Here is a 23,725-nt window from a genome sequence, read left to right as displayed (position 1 = left end):
TTTTGCTTCTTTTTTTTGAAGTACCTTAAAAGCAGATATAATACGTCATCATACATTCCTCTATGCTATTCTATCAACAACAAAACTTTATATCCCTGAACTCTTTTAATGATAAAATATTTTAGTAAAACCTAAAAATGCAGCAATTTTCTCAAGCACCAGTGAAAAAAAAGTTAAAAAAAAAGATACAGTATGTAAATATATGTGTATATGTATACATATATATATATATATATATATAGAATACACAAATTGGATTGGAGCAGATTCATTGGAATAATAAATAATATTTGGGATAAAATGGTTAAAACAAGAAAACAGGGAGGACTTGAAGGAGGAGGAGTTTGTTGTTACACTATTTTAAAGTTTAGATGCCACTGAACTCAAATAATCATGAAACGTTTTATTCACATATTATCTGTGGTATTATTGTTTTATTAATTTGTACCAAAGCATATATGAGGAACTAAGTTGGTTTGCATAAGACAATTTTAAAATGTACCTTTCTGATCCTGATTTGATTAAATTACTTAATTTTAATAGATATTTGGTTTTGCTGATTTCACTGCTGGAAGAATAATTGCCTTTGCTTCTTTGTGTATTTAGTCCTGGAAGCTGGTAGCCACTTTTGTCAAACTTTGTTAAAAGTAATAATTCCAAACAACAGCTTTCAGCGACACATTTGAAAATGTTTTTAAACAAGGAAGTGCAATTACACTAAAATAAGTTTTCTGTGACAGTGATGCCCTTTTACATGTATTTTTTATTTATTTATTTATTTTTTACTGTTTTTTTTGGTATACTTCTACTTCTACCCTATTAATTAAGCTTTTTATCATGTATGCTCTTAGCACTGCATTTTTATTGTATTCTATCTATCTATCTATCTATCTATCTATCTATCTATCTATCTATCTATCTATCTATCTATCTATCTATCTATCTATCTATCTATCTATCTATCTATCTATCTATCTATCTATCTATCTATCTATCTATCTATCTATCTATCTATCTATCTATCTATCTATCTATCTATCTATCTATCTATCTATCTATCTATCTAGAGTCTTCCTCTGCTTACCAGTAACTAGGATAGGCTCCAGCAACCATGTGACCCCAAAAGGAATTCAGTGGGTGTGGAAAATGGATGGATGGATAAAATATATAAAACAAGCCCTTTTTCAACAATAACTGATAGATTTATCAACTATCACACATATAATAGAGTTTTTACTTTTTCCCTCTCACCTGTGGACCCATGGGGTAACCCGGGTGAGACTGGCCCAGCTGGCTCTGCTCCGACGGACTGCTGCTGGCGTCCGATCCATCACGGATCCCTGAGAGAAAAAGAGACAGGGATGCATGTAGAGAACCAGAATAGACGACTGTTCAACCTGAAGAAAGGCTTTACAAGTTAAACACACAGCGCACGGAACGCCGGGATGTTACGAGACAGAGTGGAGCAGCCACAACCGGGGGGGGGGGGGGGGTGTCTTTTAAGTGCTTTATCAATAACCACTGTAGCACTGAATATATTACAAACCAGCAGAGAGGTTCATTGATGGCGGATGATGCATACTGGCGGGTCCCCGATGGCCCAGATTACCACAGGGAGATAGAGATCCTCAGCGAATGCCTGGGCCATATTATTCAGCCATTTACATCAGTGAGTATCACTCATCCAAGCCAGCTCCCCCTGCCACTGTGAGCCTCCAGCTATGAGGCACAATTAAACCTGTTTGCAATGAGGGCAGAACAGACAGGGAGATGATAATAAGCCTGCTGATGTCTGCGGGGAAAATAAAGGCTATCAATGATCCGTTGTTATTGCTCAAAATCTCAGATTTGCGGCGCTCAAGAAGGTCAGAGAGGCTTGTTTGACCCTTACGCTTGGACATCTGTAACATCAGCAGGTCTCTGTTAGCACAAAGACTTCAGGAGTGTATCATCTACAACCAAAGGAAAACGGAGAGAACTCCAGTTCAGCAGAGATACATTCTTTCTTACGAGGAAAAACAAACAAACAGTAACGCTCGTTCAGAAGTGAGTAAATTTCAGGTTTGTATAATTGTTCACTCCCTAAAATCAATAGAAAACAAATTGATAAAACCCTGAAAACAACCTCTCATTGATTTTCATGAAAATACCTTAAACAAGAAAACTGAAGGAGCTGAATTGCTTTCATTTTTCGGAAGATTAATTTTTTTTTAGGGTCGGTTTAGATGACGACGAAATCTTATAAATAAATGTTCCTCACTGCTTCACATACACTTAAACATCACGCACATTTACTTACAGAATAATGTTTAAGTCCGAATACCTCTTTATATGCCCCTTGTGTGGCATTAGTAAGAAAAAGAGCCATCTATAAATGACCTTCAAGTAGACATTGGAAGCATCACAGCTTTTTACAGGAAACATTTTCTTTTTTATACATCCTTTTTTTATTTTACATTTGCCAGCCTTGTAGGCAAATAAGATCATAAGTGTGAAATTCTTCTTTTCATTTTGCTTACAAACTGTTTCCTGTAGCTATAACGTCATTTAAAGGTTACTAATCTAGTTTTATTATACAAATATTTGAAATAAACAGTTTCAACTTCCCTGCAGCTTGCTGGATTTCTCACAACTTTTTGTCAATAGAAAGTCCTTAAAAGTAAAAGTACTCTGGAGTGACGGATGCAGAATGCACATGAGGATGATGCAAAAGGAATCCTGCAAAAATGTATAGTGTTTTGTTTACAGTACTTTGAGGACGGCTAACGAGAACAAAAATTCATCCATAATGAAGACTGTATTTGGCACCTGCAATAACTACCCTGAAAGAAAACGACAACATTTTTTGAAAAATTTTGGCGGTGAGGAGCTTAATGGGTAAAACATTTCATGGCTGCAGAGAGAAACTTTGCTATTGCAGGAGAAAAAATAAAATAATGTTGTGCTTTATTACCGTCTGATTTTGGTTTTAAAGTCCGACTCAAAAGCATTCCGTCTTTTAATTATGGCTTTTGCCGTTTTTAGCCAAGATTTTAAAAACTTGTCGTTTTCTAGGACATAGGTGTGAGGCCTGCCCCTATTTTTCCTGTTGTCCCTTTGTTTACACTCTCTCCCGTTAGCTTACAGCCCCTCACATCCCCAACCTAACATCAGCGGTGCAACAAAAATGGGGAGCAATATTGGGACTATCCAGCCGAACAGTTTTGATCCAGATACCAGACAACAAAGACGTACATGGGTTTGTCTGTCTTTAACTGGATGCATCGGAATGGAGCGGGGCAGGGAGCTAGTGGCTTGGTGTTGTAGGTCCTACGCCACATCTCCACGCTTTTTCAAATGGCATTTTTAGTCAGAAACCCAACTTTAAGCTTAAATTTTTTAATATATGTCCTTTATCATCAGAAACATGCTACAAAACCATGCTAAAAACACCAAAAACACAATTTTTATTAAAGTGTTTAGCGGATCAAGTACTAATGGAAAAATGTATGCAATGATATACTACACAAAAGTGATTAGTAATTAGTTACAATTACTCATTAAAAATTGAAAAGAATTAGTCTTTGCACAGGTTGTACCTTTGTGTATTTGTGATTAAGAAATGTTCATTCTACTCACCTACTCCTTTATTTACACAAGAATTTGAACGTAAACGTTTCTGTTTTTGTGATTCCACACGTTTTGAATATCAAATGTTATGTGCAAAGGATTTCTCTCTCCTACTTTTAATAGCAACATTTTTGTTCTAACTGGATCATTAGTATCTAAGTCTAGTTTAATAGAAATGTTTTTAAATAATCCTAATTATATGGTATGTTGTTACAGATCATTCCCTTAAAAAATGTCTATTTTTTCACGGATTTTTTATGTAATATGATTTATTTGATAACTACAGGATTCATTGACTCAGTGTCTCAGATGTGAGTGTTTAGTGAATTATATTTTAAAGACTAGATCCAAATACCACCTCTTGGCCCTACATAATATTTTATCTCTGCCTCTTAGACCTCTAGCTTTTAATTTAGCGTTAAACACCCACTCTGATGAAGATTGTGTTGTTGGTGTTTTTAACATGTTCTTGGAGAACATTTATGAAAAAAATCAAGCTTAAAATTGCATTTCTGAGACCTCACTGGTTCAATTTTTCAGTGGTCCTAAGATGAATTTCTAATAAACTCCTGCCACTCTGCAGAAATTCCTAAAAAAATGAAAGGTTTTTTGATTTTGGCTAAAAACTGAAATAAGACTACTGGGAACGATTTTACAATAGATCAAAAGATAATAAGGGTGGGACTTTAAGTAGCTAGACATCAATAAACAAGCAGATATTTAGGGAGTAGGGAGGTAATGGTCAAAATATAAGTAGGATTGATTTTGCGTTAATGAAAACAATTGAAAAAAAACAATTTTCTCTACAAAAACTTCATAAATGTATTAAAATGGCGTAAAACACGTGTGATGTTGTTTTAGAATATTCAAAAGTAAATAAAAATGTTGCGCAAAAACAGAGGAATGCCACCTTAATGTTGAATATTGGTTGAATATCTATTTATTGGTTGAAAAAAGTTTAAATGCATCATTAAACAGAGAACTTTGCAAAATCACTCATTGATCTTAATAAGGAAATGTTCCCTAACCTGCTTCAATTTTTAATTGATGGCCGATCCTCTTGATATTCTCACCTCCAAAAAGCAAACGAGACATTTTTACAAAATCTAGGCCTTTTGGCCAAAGTTTAAAATAAGATTAATAATAACAGTTCCTAAGGAGCCTTTATGCAACTAGACAGAAAATGGTAAATTTATTTTGTTGGACAAAATATCAACAAAAACAGCATTTATTCTTTTATTTTGCAGACATAAATCCCTTAACAATCAGACCTGTCAGGACTTCAGATGTTTTTCTTTGACGTTTTATTCATCAACAAGACCCGCTGCTTTCAGTTTATGTAAGGAAAGTTCCAGTAAATGGGAAAAGGGTCACATTTAAAGGCGGCGGGCTCTGAATGCTTATTATTCATCGTTATAAAGTCAATTTACAGCTCAACAATTTTGTCTTATTTTAAAAGCATAAAGGTGATCGTCGTGTTTGAAGGTGAGTGACCCTCTTTTGAATGAAACATACAAAACCTTCATAAAAAGTTAACTGGGCCTCTTTCTAAGGTCCTGCTTCCCTCATTTAACAGCTCTTCCACACAGTAAAGTGAATTTTTGTGATTGAAACCAAGCCGTCCACGTGAAAACCTATTTGAAGGCCACTAAAGCTTTTTAAGCAACATAATGTTGGCAATGAATTAAAAATTAAAAAAAGAAGTAATCACATCTTAACTGTAAGATTTATTTATTTTTTTGGGATGTCATAAATTCCCTGAGCATTGTGCCGATTGTAATTCAGATTTAAAAGGGTTCCTTTTTCTTTTTCTTAGGTTACACATACATGGCATGTAGTGGTTTGTTTTCACGAAAGCTGCACGCAAATCGCACAATTCAAAGGCCTCGCAAAAAAATAAAATAAATAACGATCTTCATGGCTGTCAAGTATATTTACGCAGTACATTTTCAACTCCTCTCCGCCAACTGAAATCATTTCATCTTTGCATAAAATCCAAATAATTGGTAAATGGCATGACCTATCAAATGAACCTTAAGCATTTGATGGTTGATGTGAAAGCCCAAGGGTGAGCCTGCTTTTCTACCTCCTGGCTGGATGCCCCTGTTTCTTGATAAAGGTCCACATTCTCTCGCTTATCAGACCAGCAATGCTGAGGTTGTTTTGACAAGCCAGTCTCTTTTCACCAATTATTTCACCCATTACAGATCATGTTGTGCCCGGCCCCACCCTGCACGCTCACGATCTAGAACTGAGATCAATGTGAGCAAACAAGGAACACTTGGTGGCTGTAGAAGGTTAAATCTAAAGCAAAAAAAAAAAAAACAAATCTACTGCAATATGTTCAATAAATTAGAAAAATATCCCTTATACTTTATCAATAGTTCTTGCTTGAGCCATTTTGGATTTCTTTTATTTCCCCCAAACATAAATTGGACTTATTTTTATTAACAGCAATATGTAGGTTTTTCAGAAATCTCACCTGTGCAACGTTAAAGCCGGAGAATCATTCATTTACTGTTATTAAAAAAGTCAGTTAGCAAGGATCTTCCCATCACAATAAAAGGATGGGACCTCATCTAATACTCAGTAACCTCCAGACAGTAAAGCTGATGATTGTGGTAAAGATATTGGTTGTGAATAATGTATTTTATCTGATAAAGAGACTGACTGAGTAACGATTCCTTGTTGCCTTTCATCACATTATTCAACAATAACTTAGAAAGGCTTCATCTCCAAGAAAATATCTGTAACACTAACATGTTTATCTCAGCAGAAGAAAATCAATAATAAATAAATGCACATGCACATCTTGTCTCTAAGGATTCTTGTAATTTCTTAAACTTAATTAAATAGATGAACAGAGTAATGCCCAGGGGATAAATCTTAGATATTTTTAAGATAAATAAAAAAAAAAAAAGAAATGACCTCACAGGATGCTAAAAAGATTTCCAAATGGAGATTACCACTGAATAAAGTAGAAAAAGAAAGCAACTACCTTTATAAGTCCCACTCCAAACATCTATTGATCTATTTTAAAAACGTTCCAGGTGGTCTTTTAAAAATGAATATGCTGTTTTCCGCCTAAATTTAAAAGAAAACCTTTGTCGATTTGTAGCACATAGTTTCTGCAGAGTAGCAGTAGTTCATTAGAAATTCACCTCTGAGTTACGCAGAGTGGTGCACAGTCACCCCCTCTTGCTGAAAGTTCTCTGTTTACATGTTCCAGCTAGTTTACTCAAAACTCCAACATAACATTACCGGTGGAACAAAAATGTTGAGCAATACTGGAGATATCCAGCTGTACAGGTTTGAGTAAGATGCCAGCTCGGCGGAGGAAAACAAAGGCGTACATGGATCTGGTCCACAGGCTCCCTGCTCCAAGTGGATTCTGATGAAACTACTTCAAACAGGAAGCTTGTGATTCTGATGAATCCACTCCGAGCAGGGAGCTTGTGGACCAACCAGCCTATTTTCTATGTCACAACTAAGATCTTTTTCAAACTGAATTTTTTTATGTGCTCTCGATTCACAACAATTTGAATACAGAAATACTCAGAAATGCAGTTTTGAGCTTGCTCTTCTTCTTATATAATGGATTAGATTTATTTGCACTTTTCCAGACAGTCAAAGCGCTTACAGTGTGTCCATTATTCATTCATACTTGGTGAAGGTAAGCTACTGATGTAGCCACAGCTGCCCTGGGGCACACTGACAGAGGCATGGCTGCCAGTTCGTGCCTACGGCCCCTCTGACCATCACTGGAACATTCACACACTAGTGGAGCTGCACTAAAGGCAAGGAGGGTGAAGTGTCTTGCCCAAGGAAGCTGGAATCAAACAGCCGACCCTTCGATCATTGACCGACCTGCTCAACCGCCTGAGCCACTGCCACCACTGCCGCCCCACTGTCCTCCATCCTCCATCATCAGAACAAAGCCACAAGAACATGTTAAAAACACAACGGACATTCTGTGGAAAATGGAACGAAAACGGAGGAAGAAACAGGAAAACTTGACATTTATGTGAGACATACAGGCTAAAGCAGCAGCTTTTTTAATGGCAAAGTTCCAGTCGTATACTTTAGCCCAGCTTTGTTTTCATGATCCTGAAGACCTCCATACAACAAGTGACATGATGAGATTTCCACAGAAAATTCTCTTTCATGTTATGGTGAAATAATTATATTTGTTACGAAGCGCAGGGAGCGATCTGATGTGACTTCTTTCATGGAAATATTGCCAATAATCCAGCACTAAATAAATTCTCTTTCATTGATCACCAAAGTGGCCACTGGAGAGCCATTTTCAATGTTGCTTTACTCTTTGTGCACGAGGAGGAGGGAGTCGGTGGGGGTGCAAAGTGCTATATTTATTTGACTTCATTCGGCCTGTCTTAATGCAGGGTGCCCCTAGGACTGCAGCACAAAACAATTAGCCTGGATTTCATAAAGCAATCAGCATGCCACCTTGTCTAATGCAACTACTTCATACGCTGACAGTCTGTATAAAATGGCGTTATTGAAAGCTTTGTGTTCGCGTTAGCTTTCGCCTCGGTGCATTTATGAATCAATTTTTGCCCATAAAAGAAGCTTTAACACTTAAGCTATTTTAGTGGGAATGCATTATGTAAGTTGTCAAATGTATGAGAGAGGCCTGGTAACGATTCAGGCTATTCAGAAAGAACGGCCGACCCCCATTTCTATAATGGTCCTTTTCAAAACGCCTGGCTGAGTGCATGTGTTTGCAAGTTGTCAATCATTTTCACTTGAAATCTAATCCAAATGATTAAAAATTGTATGTTAATTACATATTTTATTGTTTCTCTGCTTTTGGGGAAACAGCCAACAAAAAAACAGCAAAGGTTGATGTTTTTCCGTAAATGTGAATTCTGCGATTCACACACGGATGTCAGGCAGATGACTCTGTACGGTGGCCCTGAAGTCCCAAATTAATCAGAATATACTAAATATCACAACGACAATTAAAAAAGCAAAACATATAATAAAATAAGAGCACTATATTTTTAGAAATCAAAACATTCCAAATTAAAATCAAAAACAAAATACATCTCAAAAAAATGAAACTACGTTTCGGAAAGCAAAAGTAATTTTTCCGTAAATCAAAATGTGAAAAAATGAAGCAGAAAAGGGAACATCACTGATTGGATAATGATGTGCGTTTACCTTTTTTAATCAGAAATTCTTTGTCACGGGTTCCAACAGAAGATATCTCTTTAAAGCTGTAACCCCTTTTTCACAGTTTGGGTTCCCTCTTCTCACAAACTCAAACGTCATTATCTATTCAGTGATATAATAACTATAATATCTATTTCTGGTTTCTTATTTTGTTCCTTTTTTAGTATTTCATTTTGATTTCTGGAAATTACATTTTCTGCACTTTGGTTACTTTCATTTGGTTTTGACCTCTAAAATGTAAAGTTGTTTTTTATCATTTGTTGTTATGCTCTTTAATGTATTTTTGCATCGAATGATTTGTTTGCACTTCAGGGCCACCGTACGTCTGAGCTACTGGAGCGGAAGGGACACAAGTCACATCCAACTCAAAGCTTTAATTCTATCGATACACGGCTAATCGCTCCTGTTTGTTTGAGCATTGATTTAGTTCCTATCAATCGGACAGTTGGATGGCGGAGCGCTTCTGTTGCGGCCTGTGGCACAAACCCCCAAAGCTTCGCAGATGACATTCCAGCGGTGAAAAAAGCGACCCTATGGTGAGGCGGTAAAGTGATTTACCCATCCCCTTCAAGAATTCCAGAAAGCCAAAATCACCAGTGACTTAGCTCAGTTTCATTACTTCAGCCAAAGCCCTCAACAATAACAAAGGGCATAATCTCCTGCCAATAACTCCAGGTGCTCTTAGTCAGATGGCTCCCTCTGGACCCGAGTAATACCCTGTTAAGAAGCCGGGGTGGAGAAACAGCTCAGGACAGGTCAATAGCATTTCAGGGGATAGAAACTCACCAGAGACTGAATTTTGAGTGTCTGTCTGTAACACTATTAGCTACATTATGCTGCTTGGAGAGCTGTCATTTCCCTAATTAAGAGTGCAGCACGGGTTGAGAGGCAGAGGAGCGATCTCTCCGGACCTTCAGCGTGAATGCCGGATTCCTCATCGCACGAGGGGAGCAAAATAAATCGATCTCATTCGTTATTCGGGCACAAAGTGGAATTATGGTGTTAGGGAATTACACAGGAGGTGGTGGCGTGGAGTGCGGCGAACAGAAAGGATTTTACACATCAGCAGTTTTGTGACTGTTTCTGAGGTGATTTTTTAAGCCTCAAGATGATGGTGGAAGACTTAAAGGTCACAGGAAGGAGAAGAGCGGGAAAAGTGTTCCTCTTTCTCCTTGGTGGGAGGTTTCATCTACAGAATATAGTACTCTCTGAGGTGTGGAGGAGAGCTGGTCCTTTCCTGGAGAATGGCAGGGGAATCTGCATGAAAACAACGCTTGAAGCAGGAAGGGTCCGATCCTTGAGCTCTCACTTGCACCCACAGGTCTTACCCGGAAGGCACTTCAGATTCTGTTCTTACCTGTCTCCCCCCTTGATGCTGGAGTGGAGCTGGAAGCAGCACAAGCACAAGAGGGACCAGAGGGAGGTGGAAGAGGCAATGCCTGTTTCAAAGGTCAGGAAGATGGCAGTGAGGGCTTTAGTCTTCATCCTCATATGGGACTTCTTTGCACATGTGCGCCGGAGCGTCCTCCTCATTCCCAAGGCAACCTGATTAGCTTGGGGTTAAAGGAGGAGAACAACGATCCAAATCATCCTTTTACAGCCATCAGGAAAGATGAGGTGCTTCAATGTTAGCCCAGCTTTTGAGGACTGTAAGCCTTTTAAAAGAGGCCTGCTTCAATATTGCTCTTCCTCCCAAATTACTTAAATGATATTTGCTGCAAATAGGATTCCGCTGCCTGCAGAATGCTATGAAGAAAAAGACTTGCTCTGAGTCTAATGTCACATTGTTGCTTTATCTCCATATAAAAGCACTTCAAACCACAGCTAAGACAGAGAGAGAAATGGCAAAAACAAATTCAGTTACAGCTCTCTCAAGCGAAATACTTCACATGTTCTCTGTTTCACGTTGGCTAAAATTGCTCTGAAGTATTGATCAGACAAAAACAAGATGGTTTTTATCTGGAAGTGGTGACGGCTATTCTTCACACTGTGTGTTGAAAAAGTGATTTTATATTTGAACTTTTTGCAAACAATGAAATCATTTAAAGAAAACGTTTTCGGGCAGGCTTTCAAAAACTAATTATTACCAAAAGAATTTTATTTCCTCTGCTTGATTACAACAGATAAAATGTTAATACAGAGGAAAACAGCAAACCAATTGTTGAATACTGAGAGGAAAACAATGTTTTAATCAAAAAATTGAGGTCAAGTTTTGCTTTTAATTTCTAAAAGCAGCATGTTGATGACCTTTTAAAGTGCTCAGCCGGTTGTAAGTGGAATACAGCACTATTAAAATGTCCTTAAAACAAGTTAAAAATACAGAATTCTGGATGTTTTTCTTTGTTATAAGTGAAAAAAAAATTAAGAAAAATGGTCATTCCCTTCCATCTTGAAATTAGATATAAATACTCATATTTCAGTTATTATTTTATTGGATTCCAGTTTGCTTTAAAAAATTGTTATTTTTCTTTAAGGTAGGTACATATATATTGTTATATATTGTATATATATTGTTTTAAGAACTTCAATAGCCCCACTATCTTTACTAGACTACATGTGGCTCCTTTTTCCTTCCATTGTTGCTCTTTGGCTTTGAGGAAAAATGCAAACAATTGACACAACAAATTGGTTCAAAGGTTTGGTTAATTTTTTGGTAGTTAATTACGTTTTGTCGTGTATGTTCAGATTTTGACCAAAATGACCAAAATGATGGTAAAAGGTTTCATATACTGTAAGAATAAACTTAAAGCTCATATTCTGATCTTCTACTAGTTTCGGTTCAGAGACACATTTCTTAAAGTATATAAGTGGATTTACATTTATAGAGAGAAAATTGGATTCTACACCAATATATTTATGTTCAATAATAAGTGGAGAAAAAGGTCATACTTATAGAAAATGTCCTGTTTGATGTTTATCAAATAAATCTGCTGCAGCAGATCTGCATCTTATCTGACACACGGTGTATTTTCTTTTGGAAGGAACTTGATGTGTAAATAAAAGGTTTAAATTGTAATAAATATAATAACACAACACTTTAGTCATTCATCACTATGATTGTTTCATTGTAAATATTTTTAAAATATGGTTCTTAAATGAATGGGTTCATTTAATCAGTAAGAAACTGGACCAAATGGCTGTTTTAGTGTTAAAGTGTTCTAGATCTTGACCATAATCCTCCTAAAGTAAGACTAGAAATACACATTTAAAGATAAATGCTAATACATAAATCTATGTTTACTTTTGTTGAATCGGTTTGTACTATAGGCGTCAAAAAACTTTCAAACAAGTTTTTTTTTAAACTAATCGCAAATAAAACTTCTGATTAAAAATATCAGGTAAAAGTAAAAAATGAACGTTTCAATATAGTCCTAAAACAAGACTTAATGAAATTTAACTAGTATGCTTTTTAATTTTTTTTTATTTCAAGGGTAAAAAGATAAAGTAGACACAGATATTTGGTGAAATTTTATGTTTTTGCAGTAAACATTGTGTATGCACCACAAAAACTGAATCTTAAGAAAGTAAAACGACCCTTGTTTAAATTGTTTTCTTTAAAGAACTGTTGACTTGTTTCTTGGGGGGGGCTGTATTCGCAGTGTTGGTAAATAAATGGGTGCGGGGGTCTAGACACCCACATGTCATGTTTGACACATCAGCCTGGACCCCCCGCAGGCTGTCCAGCTCTAATGCTGCCTATGTCCCACTTTCTACCCCTTGCCCCCCTCCTTCTATCATAGAGGTGCATTAACAGCGGATCAGAGCGGGCGCCGTGGCGCCGGACGATAAGACCAGGTGATGCGAGTGCGTTATCGTAACTCCGCTGAACTAAACGCTTCCCAGGAACGAGTTTATCTAGGATAAAAAATAAAGAAGTGCTGCTTTAGTTGTGAGTGTGTCACAGAGCTGAGTAGGTAGACAAATAATTGTGAAGCCAACCCCCCCCCAGCCTTCATTTTGGCAGAGCAGAAGGAGGGACAGGATTGCTTTGAAGCCTCTATTCGGGAGGAGAGAAGCATCACAGCGTTATTCCACATTCTCACATATAAAGGAAAGAAACCCATAATAACTTCCAGAAAGCCTGAATCTTTACTGCCCTACACCGGCTCTCCCCCTTCTCCCTCCCGTACCCATGCCTCATCCACCCACCCACCCACTTCTTCTCCTGCCTCAATCTTTGGTTTCAAAGGAAGCGAATCAGCCAGAAGGACAGAAGGTTATGCATTAGTACTGGTCATTGCTCAAAGAGCGAGCGTTATAAATAATAAAGGCTTGTGAAGGACACGGGGGCTGCGGGATGCATCTGTGGTTCACGCCACACAAGTCAAAGACAAGACGGTAATTTCTATTTCGAAAATGTGACCCTTGCAGCTTCAATTACGTCTCAACAACACCAACCGTGTCCATGCCAGGAGATGTGATTCCTCTTTGTTGGCTCTACATGAAAGGCATATTGATACTGGTTATGGAGTGCATGCTGTACATACATTTATTTGAAAACGTATCCCTAAAGAAAGTGAAAGGCTAAAATAATTGCATGTCAAAATTCAATCTGCCCCCTCTACAGATGTCCACATACAGAATGTGCGATGTGCCTTTCTTTCTTTCTTTTAGGTCAAAAATAATCTCTTTAACTCATAAAAAAGCAACAACATTGACAATACTTTAAAGTTTTATGTGTTTCTCAAAGTCAAATCTGGATAAACAACTACACAACTGATAGCCTGTGCTGCTGTTTGTTAAGAAAACAAGTGTGTGTTCGGCCTCGCTCCCTTTCTCTGTCCTTCAGGCCACACACTGCTGCTGCCACAAGAACTGCAGGCACATTAGCAAATGTATTACACCTGCTTTATAGGCATGCATTAAGCTTGTTTTCAAGTTTGCTCAGACAGCTGAAATCCCCATAATGAGATCCACCTCCCGGGGAAAGATTTGTTCTCCTTCGGCCCCCTTTATCCGGTCTTATTTACTCCGTGTGGGCCATTCAGCACTGGGTTTGTGCCACTTTATTACTTAACCTCACCACGCAACATTACGAGGCTCTTTGCATCGGCAAGCAGCCTACCCCACCACGCATCCTGCTCACTAAGCTGATTACACAAAAATAATAAGAAGTCATGCCTCAAGCGCTGTGTGCTCATGTGTTCTTTGTGTGATAAGTATATGAAAAAGACTTTAAAGCAATATGTACAGTATACCACGCAATTAATCAAATAATCAAATAAGTATATATAAATATATACAAACTCAAACTTTTTATCTTTGAGAAGCTCTATTTTTTCCGTATATTGACTCATTGTTTACATCAGCAGCTCATTCACAAACACGTCAGAAGTAACGGTTTTGACTTTATACATCCTACATTTGTATCTCTCTCCCATGTTGGCATGTTCTTGTGCCATTTTTCTGATGATGGAGGACATACACCAGTGTGTGACTGTGTGTGTGAATGTGTGTGTGACTGGGTGAATGGGTCTGTGACTGTAAAGCGCTTTGTCCTTGTAGGAAGAAAGGCGCTATATAAGTATACGCCATTTACCATTTACCATATCTTAAGAAATTTAAGCTCAAAATCGCATTTCTGAGTATTTCTTTATTCAAATCGTTGTGAATAGGGAGCAGATGAAAAAATGCAGTTTGAAAAGAATTGTATGGTGACCGAAAGATACAATGGGCGTGTCAAAAGCTTCCGGCTCTGCTCCAGTCTGATGCGTCCACTTGTGGACGACTGGATCCACGTACGTCTTCGTTTTTGCTAGCATGTGGCTCAAAACTGTATGACTGATCGCCATTTTTCTTGCACCAGCAATGTTTCCTTCAGAATCAGGAAGGGGGAAGGGATGCTACACGGCAACAGTCCCGTCCACAACTCTGACGCGAATATCTAATAAACTTCTGCTGCTCTGCAGAAACTAGATTTTGGCAAGAAACGTTATAATCATGGTTAAAAGACCACTGGGAATGCTTTGATAACAGAATAAAAGATGGGACTTTGAACAGCACAACTGCCATAAAACATTAACAAAAATTTAGTTCAAAACTACCTGCAAGTAAAAATGTTGCACCATATTCAGTGATATGAATACATTCCATTACTGTAGTTTGCAATCTTTACATGAAGCTTGATGTGGATAAAAAAATACAGCAGTGTTGTCATGTGAGGGTTGGATTCTCCTTTTTTTTCCCGAATGATCTTTGATAACAGAATCAACGAGTTTTGGTCTTAAGGGACAGGGTGGGGCTTTCGAGGTGACCTTTGTGAAAATGTACCACCATTTTGGCAGAATCCGTATAAGTGCAGACCATTTCATGCAGACAGTAAGTGTACGAAATGAGTGCTTCTGTCGTTCTAGCCCGGCTCTCTTTGACAGCGTGATGATAGAAGCGTCACATCCTTGGGAGAGTAAATGCAAACTGACAAAAGATGAGTCTTTGGTTGCAGAATATAATACTGAATTGTGCTCTGAGTGTCTCATTATCTTGTCTGTTGATGTCTGAAAGGGGGAGATTTGCTTGAGAACCGAAGACACAAACTGTTCGCATCCAACACCATCTTGTCCTTTGAAAAAATAAAATAAAGATTGCTTGCTCCACTAACCACCGCTTTCCTACCTAATGTCCACTTCTACATGGAATAAATACAAGGCAGCAGGAGGTTTGTGGTGCCTCGTAGCCTCTGTTACCTGAAGTGGAAGACTATTTGCACAGGCAAGCTTTTAGATAGAGAACAACCCTTTCACCACTGCAGTAAGCAGGTGGAGGCTGTACAATCTTGACAATATACTCTGACTGTCCTCTACTGACTGATTTCTCCTTCTCGCACTGGAGCAAACTCTTACAAGAAGCCGTAAGGCTCCAGATTGTGAGACGTGGTGCATAATTTTAATTACAGCTAAGTGCAAAAGCTCTGAAAATGAAAGAAAAACTGCAGAAAATTTTGAATTGCAAAAGGATTTAGACAAAAATATTCTTTCTTTATTAAGATCTTGCAGACAACTTCAGGAGATATTTACTGATGCGTTGCAACTTTTTAACTTAAAGTGAAACTTTGCAAAAAGAGACATTCTTTTGGAGTGTAAACGCTGTAAACGTGGTTTTATTTAAAAAGTTTCTCTTTTTGCTCTCTGTGACCTCATTCTCTTTTTTATTAGTTTATTTTATGACTTCTTTTTTTCTTCGAAAACAATTACAGTTTTATTTTAACCTGATAAATCCTAGGAAAAAGCAGAAATTCAAATTTTGTACACTCAAGAAAAAGACTGAAACAAGTTAAGTTCGGTTTCAATATGTTAAAACAATGATCACTTCAATTTTATTCATGTTTATTGGAGGAATTTGCTTTGATAAAACAGATGAAAAGGTAAAAGAAAAGATTAATATTAGCCCCTTTCTAGTCATGAAAAAAAAACCACTTGTGTTTTTGCTTTTAGGTAGATGCTAAATTAATGCATAATAATAAATGTATGCTCTATTCTAAAAAGGTACATTTGGTAACAAGTAAATGAATTATATGCAAGAAAAAGTAATTGCTTGAACTTAGGCACATGGGTTTTGAAAAAGCTTCATTAGTGTTAACTCGTGGTACTAAACCAAATTCAAATTTTCTTCAAAATGTTCACCAAAACCTAAATTAAATACATAAATCATACAAACTACCACCACATCATTTTCTCCCCGCTTTGTTTCCCAGCTGAGGACCCAACTGTTCCACATCCCTTCGCAATTCCCTGACAAGTCATGTGGGCAGCGGTTAAAAAACGAAAACTGCTGGTGGCGCAGCTCAGGGCTCTGCCAGCGGCCAGAGACAGACTCCTCTCATACAGGCAGGAATGCAGGAGGACCACAGTCCGTCAACAAACATCAAACCCCCGAGCCTTTATTTCTTTTACATCCCATCAGTCATTTTTCTACCAACAAATGCCTATAAATATCAATAAAACAAAGTTGGAATAGAATAAAGCTTTTCTAAAGAAAAGGCAAAATAATTAGCTGCAAGTTTAACAGGAGAGGAGTTCAAAAAGAAATGACCAGAAAAAGAAAAAAAAGATCAGAGGTCTTTATACCAAATTGCAACCCTTTAAGATGTTCAGAAAGCCACAACATTCTTTAAAATAATTTAAAAAGTAACTGTCCCGTGGGTTAGTAAATTGAATTCTATTTTAAATAATACTATTGTTGTGTTTTGTAGTGACATTTCCACACAACACACATAAAAACACAAATCAACCATAGAAAAGATGCACTTTTAAAAACACTGCACACAGAAAAATATACGCAAACTCCAAATCCCTGCTTTTGCAGGAAGCAGAGAATCAGACTTTTATGGTGAGGAATAAAATGACCAAAACACATCAGCAAGCAAAGAAGAAAATAAAAAGTTTTGATAAATTGACAGAACCCAAACTGAAAGGTACTGGAAATTACTTTTTAATACTTATTAATACTTTAGACTTCAAATAAATGAAATGGACAGAAAAAACTGAAGAGCAAATAATTGTTTTCAGTCTCTTTTAGGCTTTTAGATTTCATGCAAGATATTTAAAAAAAAAAACAGCAAAAAAGTCATTGTTGATAAAGACACACACTTACTAAGACCATACAGTTAATTATTTTAATTTTGTGCAACCAAAAAAATTAAACAGTTGAATTATCCGATACTGGACAGTTCAACTTGATGAATTAATTTCTGTTCCTATGAAAATTCTTTTTAAAATATCCAGAGAGAAAAAAGCTTTTTCACTAAAATTTCTAATTAGATTGATTATTTTAGTCATTATGTTTATTGATTCATAACGAGGCTCTGTGATTGAATTAGTCCACATGACTGAAACATCCAATTATGAAAACAGCACTTATCTAGAAACAACCAACACACAAGTAATGAGAAAACAGCAAAAATAAGCAGCATGCTGCAGTGGAAAGGCTCTCATTTGGAATAAAATCTTTCCAGAAAAGACATATAGCATCATGTCACGTGTCATTTTAGCAGGAAAAGATTTGAAAAAACACTTTTTTATGTTGCAGCTTTGAGAGAATTGGAATGTTTCGTGAACCTGAACCAATGATAAATGTGACACTTGCTCCTCCTGACATCTGAATTTTTACGGGAATTGTAAGGGCTAGAGTTCACGTTAAAGTATCTAAACAGTTGTAAAGGACTTAAATAGAATTTATGTGAGATTTAAAAAAAAAACTAAAGCACAACAGCTGCAGGAAATGTTATTAGGACTGTTAAAGTATTTAAAAATACATCTTCAGACGTTTCTATGAAAAGGAGCAAAATTCTTGCTTTAAGTCACAGCAACTTTCAGAGCTCTTCACATAAATGAAGCAGCTGATTTTCCTACTAAATATGTCAAACATCTATGTCATGATTCTTCCAGTAAGTTTGTGCTGCGACACTTTTGACACCTGTCCCAGCTCAGGAGGTTTTGAGTTTCCTCTTTTCTGATGCCTGAAGCAAACCCCTGAGAGAATGTCAGCTGGAAGTCCGGATGTGAGGCGTGAGCGTACTCACCGTAAAGCTTGTTGGGAGTGCCCTCTCTGTCCGTGGCGTCAGAGGGCAGGAGCAGGGGCTCATCGTTCAGATCGCTGTCTGGGGTGGCCGCTTTGTCGTCCGCCCGGAGTTCTGCTGCGCTCATGTCGCTGCGCAGGGAGAGCAGCGGCTTGCTCAGCTGCCCTGTAATCATCGGATCCTGGAGGGAGCTGGGAACCCAGGTGGGAATTTAGGGGGGTGAAAAAAAAAAAAAAAAAAAGGTGAAACAGCCCCTGGTTAGAAAATGTGTTACAGCGTCTCACCGGCTCCTTCTCTATGTCTCCCTCTCTCCCTCCACGCTGCTTCTGCTTCCTATCGCTCACTCATCACTCTCCCTCTCCTGCTCCCTCCTCCTCAGCTCCCTCTTTTTATCTGAGGCTGCTGCTGCCCCACCGATGCTGCTGGCTGCAGTCTGGTGAAGAGCGTGGCTCTACTATTATACCCCGCAGACGTAAAACGGTGATGCATTCATCTCCGAGGCCTCGTTACCACCTGACATGTACCTCATCTTCAGCAAACGCTATGCTGACAGCCATCTATGAGGAGGTTCCTGGGTTGTGCACGGATGAATAAACAAACAAACAAACCTAATTCCACATCTAAAGAATAACAAGAATATTAGTTTTACTTAACTTGGGACAAGACTTTCGATTGAAACCTGACGTTGAGGCAACAGAAATGAAATGCCTGAAGCAAAACATTTTCAACCCAATTATCTTTAACTTACATTTTTTTAAAAGAAAGAAAAGTTAATAATTTTAAGCAAAACATATGTTTTGTGTTGCAGTAGGGGTGTAACGATTCATTTTAGCAACAATTCGATTCATATCTTAATTTGTGGTTGACGATCCGATTCATAGTCCACCTAAAATCGATCCAGGATAGATTTAGCCAACAGTTCAACCAAAGATAAATACTGAACAGTGCAGGTGAAGTTGTCCAGATTCCTGGTATTTCTTTGCAACATAATCAAGTGTAAATTAAATTTGTGCACAAACAAACAAGTTAACAAGAATTAATGACAAATCTACTCACATTTTACTTTCCTAAAGTTCAGCCCACTGTTGTTTTTCCACATCAAAAACATTAGAACAATAATAGAATCACACTGTACGGTCACGTCTTTGCGAAGTTCAAAGCGGTGTAGTGATGGCTTGATCGGTTTTTGCTGCTATCACGTGTGTTGTCTGCTGTGATACACTTTTTATATGTTATAGTAAAATGAACCAACTGTTCCTCAATCCATACCATCCATATGGTATTTTCCAATATCGATATAGTCATTTTACTTCATTTTGAAACAGTTCCATAACGGTATAGGTCAATTCTATTAACAACTTGCCTCCCACAGATTGATCTGGTTGGATCGTAGGAATATAAATCAATTCATCGGTTCATCGTTCCCCCCCTTATTAGCAGACTTTATTGGTAAGAATGCTTCCTACCTTGAAAAGCTCCTGAAGGAAAAGCAGTAAAAGGGAGTTTTCAGGAAGTCCAGACGTTGAAATCAGTCAAACGGACGCTAAAACATGTCAGCCCCCCGTTCAGCTACTGCATTCTTCCTCCTGCATCAACCTCCCTGCGTCTGAATGGCAAAGTCAGGTTCAAGCCTGAGGTTGCCTCCGAACCCTAAAGATGTCACCTCCTCCTTCTTCTTTCTCTCCCGCCCGCTCCTCACTCTGTCTCTTCCCCCTGAGAAGCTCCTCAGACAGCGTTCGCCCCACCTCAGGCTCCACGGCCCTCTTCTTTATTTATGAATCTGCTCCATCCTAAATATGTCTTAGCAGAGGACAGGTGACCGGTGCGTACATAAAGAAAAGAGAATAGAGGAGGGGGTGCTGTTATTGGCCCCTCACCCTTCCACAGCCCCCCCTTTGTCCATCATTGTGGTCGATGAACTTCTACCCAGAGGGGCCTTAATGTGCCCATCACAGGAATATGCCCCCTCTGATATGACACGTGATAATCTATGAAAATGTTAATCAATAGGAGTAGTTTAAGCTGTCGTTAAAAAACTCGGCCCAACTGGTCAATAGTCATATCCCTGGTAACAATGTCACTAGTCATCATGGTTTCATTTGTGGGGCACTTAAATGTGGGACACCGCGCATCGATGCATCTCTCTGCCCGCCGAGGTAAACACATTTCCCTTCTGTCTGAGCTCGGCCACACTCTGCATTCATTTGGGTTCACCTCTCTCCTCCCACCTCCCCTGCTTTTGAGCTGCTTGATAGGTCCACTGGAGGGCAAAATTAATACCTAATTGAATCTTGCAGTCATCAAAATAATCAATAGTTTTTTATTATTTATTCTTCACAGTCTGTTGACTGTTTGAAAGCTCAGAGGGACAGCGGAGAGCACAGGCAGCCCTGAAATTTCCACCGTTTCACAATGTAATTTTCACTGGGGCATGAGAGTTTGTAAGACCTATAAAAAATGAGAGCAGTGTTTTTTGTCGGGAGGAGGGAAGGGGGGGGGGGGGGGGGGTAAAGAAAAAAATGGGAATCTTTGCCCCAGCAGCTACGATGAAAAATAGAAATAAACAAGCTGGTGAACCTTCAGAGAAGGGCAGGGTCCTTTCTGTCCATCCCTCCATCTTTTTCCCTTTCCCCTTTTCTCCTTATTTCATCATATCAGGAGTGTGGCGGTACCTCTCTAATGCCGGCATTTCTCTTCCTGACAGACTCCAAACAAGTGCTGGGAATGAGATCAGAGCTCTAATCTTGCTCTGGCCTCTGAAGCTCCAGGATAGCAGGGAAACACATCCCTCACCGTTTTACACAGCTGATAATTGCTTCAAAAAGCAAACTTTGCCTATCTGCCATTGCATCACCTCTATTATTATTTAATATAGCTGTAAAATAGACTCTGAGTTAACCAACCTCATGCTAAAATATATAAAAAAGAGCAAGAAAAGCAAACAGGATTATAGAAATTAGATTTTTTGTTTATTGTCCTTACCAGGCTTTTTGTGATTAGTTCTTTTAGATTATTACAAGTTTGTGTGCTGATGTCTTACTGACCCCATCTCAGGAAGGTTGCAAAAATGAGAAAAAGCTCTTGCTGCACCCTCCCCAATGCCTCCCGCTCACCTAATACCCCTGGTGGACAGGCAAACAGCGGTTAGTGGAGAGAGAGTCATCACATATGCATGCTAAGAGCTGCTGGTTTCACCTGTGGTTAAGGGAATTCAACCTGTGACCATTAGAAAAAAAGGGTTTTAGAAACAATAAGTCTGTCCCAAAGGTTTTTGGAGTTCAGTCTCTTAAATAAGAATAAATACATACATTTGAATGGTTATTCCAGATAGAAAGATTTTAACAAAATCATGAATTGTGTATTTAAAATTAAAATGTTAAAATGAATATTATAGTTAAATTTAATTTGGTTTATTTAAAATAAATATCTTATTCAAACATAAGAAAAGTTACATTTAAAGTAATTGGTTTTTCCATGAAAATGACCACTGTTAAATCATAAAAAATGCCTAAAATTAGCACAAACTAATAAATCATAGTTTTTTTTACGTTATTGTGTTTTGTTTATCTTTTATTAGTAATTAGTGCAATAATCTGAAGCTCAGTAAGACCTTTTTTAGTGCCATAAAGTCTGACTGTCTGTCACACATCTAGGTGTGTGAAATTTGTTCTCCACATTTGACCCATCCCCTGGGGGAGCGGTGATCTGCGGACACAGCTGTGCTTGGGAACCATTTGGTGGCTTAACCCCCCAATCCAACCCCTTAATGCTGAGTGTCAAGCTGGGAGGCATTGGGTCCCATTTTTAAGGTCTTGGGTTTGAACCCATGGCCTTCCAGTTACTGGGCAGACACTCTATAACCACAAGGCCACTGAGCTGGCCTACAATAAAAGAGTGGACTACGATAAAAAGTGATATAAATATTTTCTATACTTCGATGTAATATAGCAGTTTTGGAATTTGAAAGCTTCTTGACTTCGAATTTTTGAAACTCCTGTGTATTTTTTAAAAATTATGAGAATACAAGAGTAGATTAGCACAAGAGAACGCTATGTATAATCGTGCATATCATCACTACTTACTTAAATGTTATGCTAAAGGATATTCAATTACAGGTTTCATAAAAAATCCTTAAGATAAACTTAATGACTGATTAAAAGGTCACTACTGAGCATCTGCTACTACATCAATAAGCCTTTCATCCAACAGTCCAATACGGATAATCTCAAAGCAATGAAATGATGTATGTTTATTAATTAGTTGCACTGAGTGATCACCCTGAGATACGGATGTCTAATGTAGTTTGTTGGATAATAATTTGTCTCCCCCTTAGGGTTATAACTCAAACTGTTATCTTTCTAAAAGAAATAAATCATTTTCCTCATACGAAAGCATCACAAAATCCTATTTTCTTTTCAAATTATTCTACTCTTTTATGTGAAGCAGTAAATTTAGTGTAAGTAAATTTTTAAAAGTGAATGCAAGCTGAGGCAAAACTTAAAAAAGATATATATATTTTTTTCCCTGAGCTTGTTGATATGATCAACAGTCCTACCTCTCCTCTCTGCTAAAGCTAAAATGCTCCCCAGTGGACGGTCGGTGGGTCAGTGAGGGCTGAAGGCTATCAAAGCAGTGTATTAAAAGGAGCTCTTTGAAGCTTGTAAACCATGGTGCCCAGCAGCAGGTCCACAACAGACAAGAGCCTCTGATTGGTCAGGTGTGTGTGTGTTTTTGGCTAAATCGATCCACAGAGCTGACATTCTCAAGCATCAAAGCTTCTGGTGCACTAATCTTGCTCCACGTACGCAAGCAAGAGTTGTTTGTGTAATTTTGCCTTTTTTTTTTGTCTATGAGATGCTTATATCTTAGTGCAGCTCATGCTTGCTTAAGATTGTAGGGTTAGTGGACCGCGTTTTAATGGTTTCAAAGGGAATGGACACGTATAGAATTAAGCCCAAGCCGTATTTATCCACCACTAAATAATGCAGCACTATAAAGAGGGAAGTGTAGAGATGTGGAGAATCAGAGGCCTTCCGCTAGATGCACCATTGGCAGCAGAGTGACACCACAGAGATTCACACACAGCTGCTCCTCAAAGTCAGTTTCCCCCTTTCACCGTCTCTGGAGACCTGGACCACATACACACCAGTGAAAGGTGTGAAAATCTGATTTCCCAAAAAGGATCGGTAATTCTCTGTGAGGGTGGAAGCCGCAATCAATAAATCATTGGTAAGCAGATTGTAAAGAAAGAAAAAAAAGAGATCCCCGTTTGGTATCAGTGCATTAGGATTCTCCTGAGGATGAATGAAGCAGGACGGAGGTGTGAGACAATCTCAATAAAAAAGAAGGAACTCAAACCTTTGGAATCCATCTGAACTATGAAATGTCAGTATTGTGACAAAAGAG

At 38.1% G+C, this 23,725-nt stretch overlaps 1 protein-coding gene across 2 annotated transcripts in view; it reads right to left on the bottom strand.

The window, feature by feature from the left end:
* pou6f2 (POU class 6 homeobox 2) overlaps positions 1-23,725 on the bottom strand; it is an 88,226-nt gene that overhangs the window by 63,753 nt on the left and 748 nt on the right. The window contains exons 1-3 of one of the 2 annotated variants that reach the window (XM_023950117.1): positions 19,786-20,170; positions 18,323-18,510; positions 1,252-1,340 (exon numbers count right to left, since the gene is read on the bottom strand). In XM_023950117.1, the coding sequence (XP_023805885.1) occupies positions 1,252-1,340; positions 18,323-18,494 (261 nt within the window). In that variant the 5' untranslated portion in view covers positions 18,495-18,510; positions 19,786-20,170. Of the gene's footprint in view, positions 1-1,251; positions 1,341-18,322; positions 18,511-19,785; positions 20,171-23,725 lie in introns of those variants that run through there. The other variant, XM_023950118.1, reaches the window with a different exon arrangement.

The sequence above is a fragment of the Oryzias latipes genome, chromosome 20 (genome assembly GCF_002234675.1).
Source record: "Oryzias latipes chromosome 20, ASM223467v1".
NCBI classification, from domain to species: domain Eukaryota; kingdom Metazoa; phylum Chordata; class Actinopteri; order Beloniformes; family Adrianichthyidae; genus Oryzias; species Oryzias latipes.
This window is presented reverse-complemented; position numbering and strand designations above follow the sequence as displayed.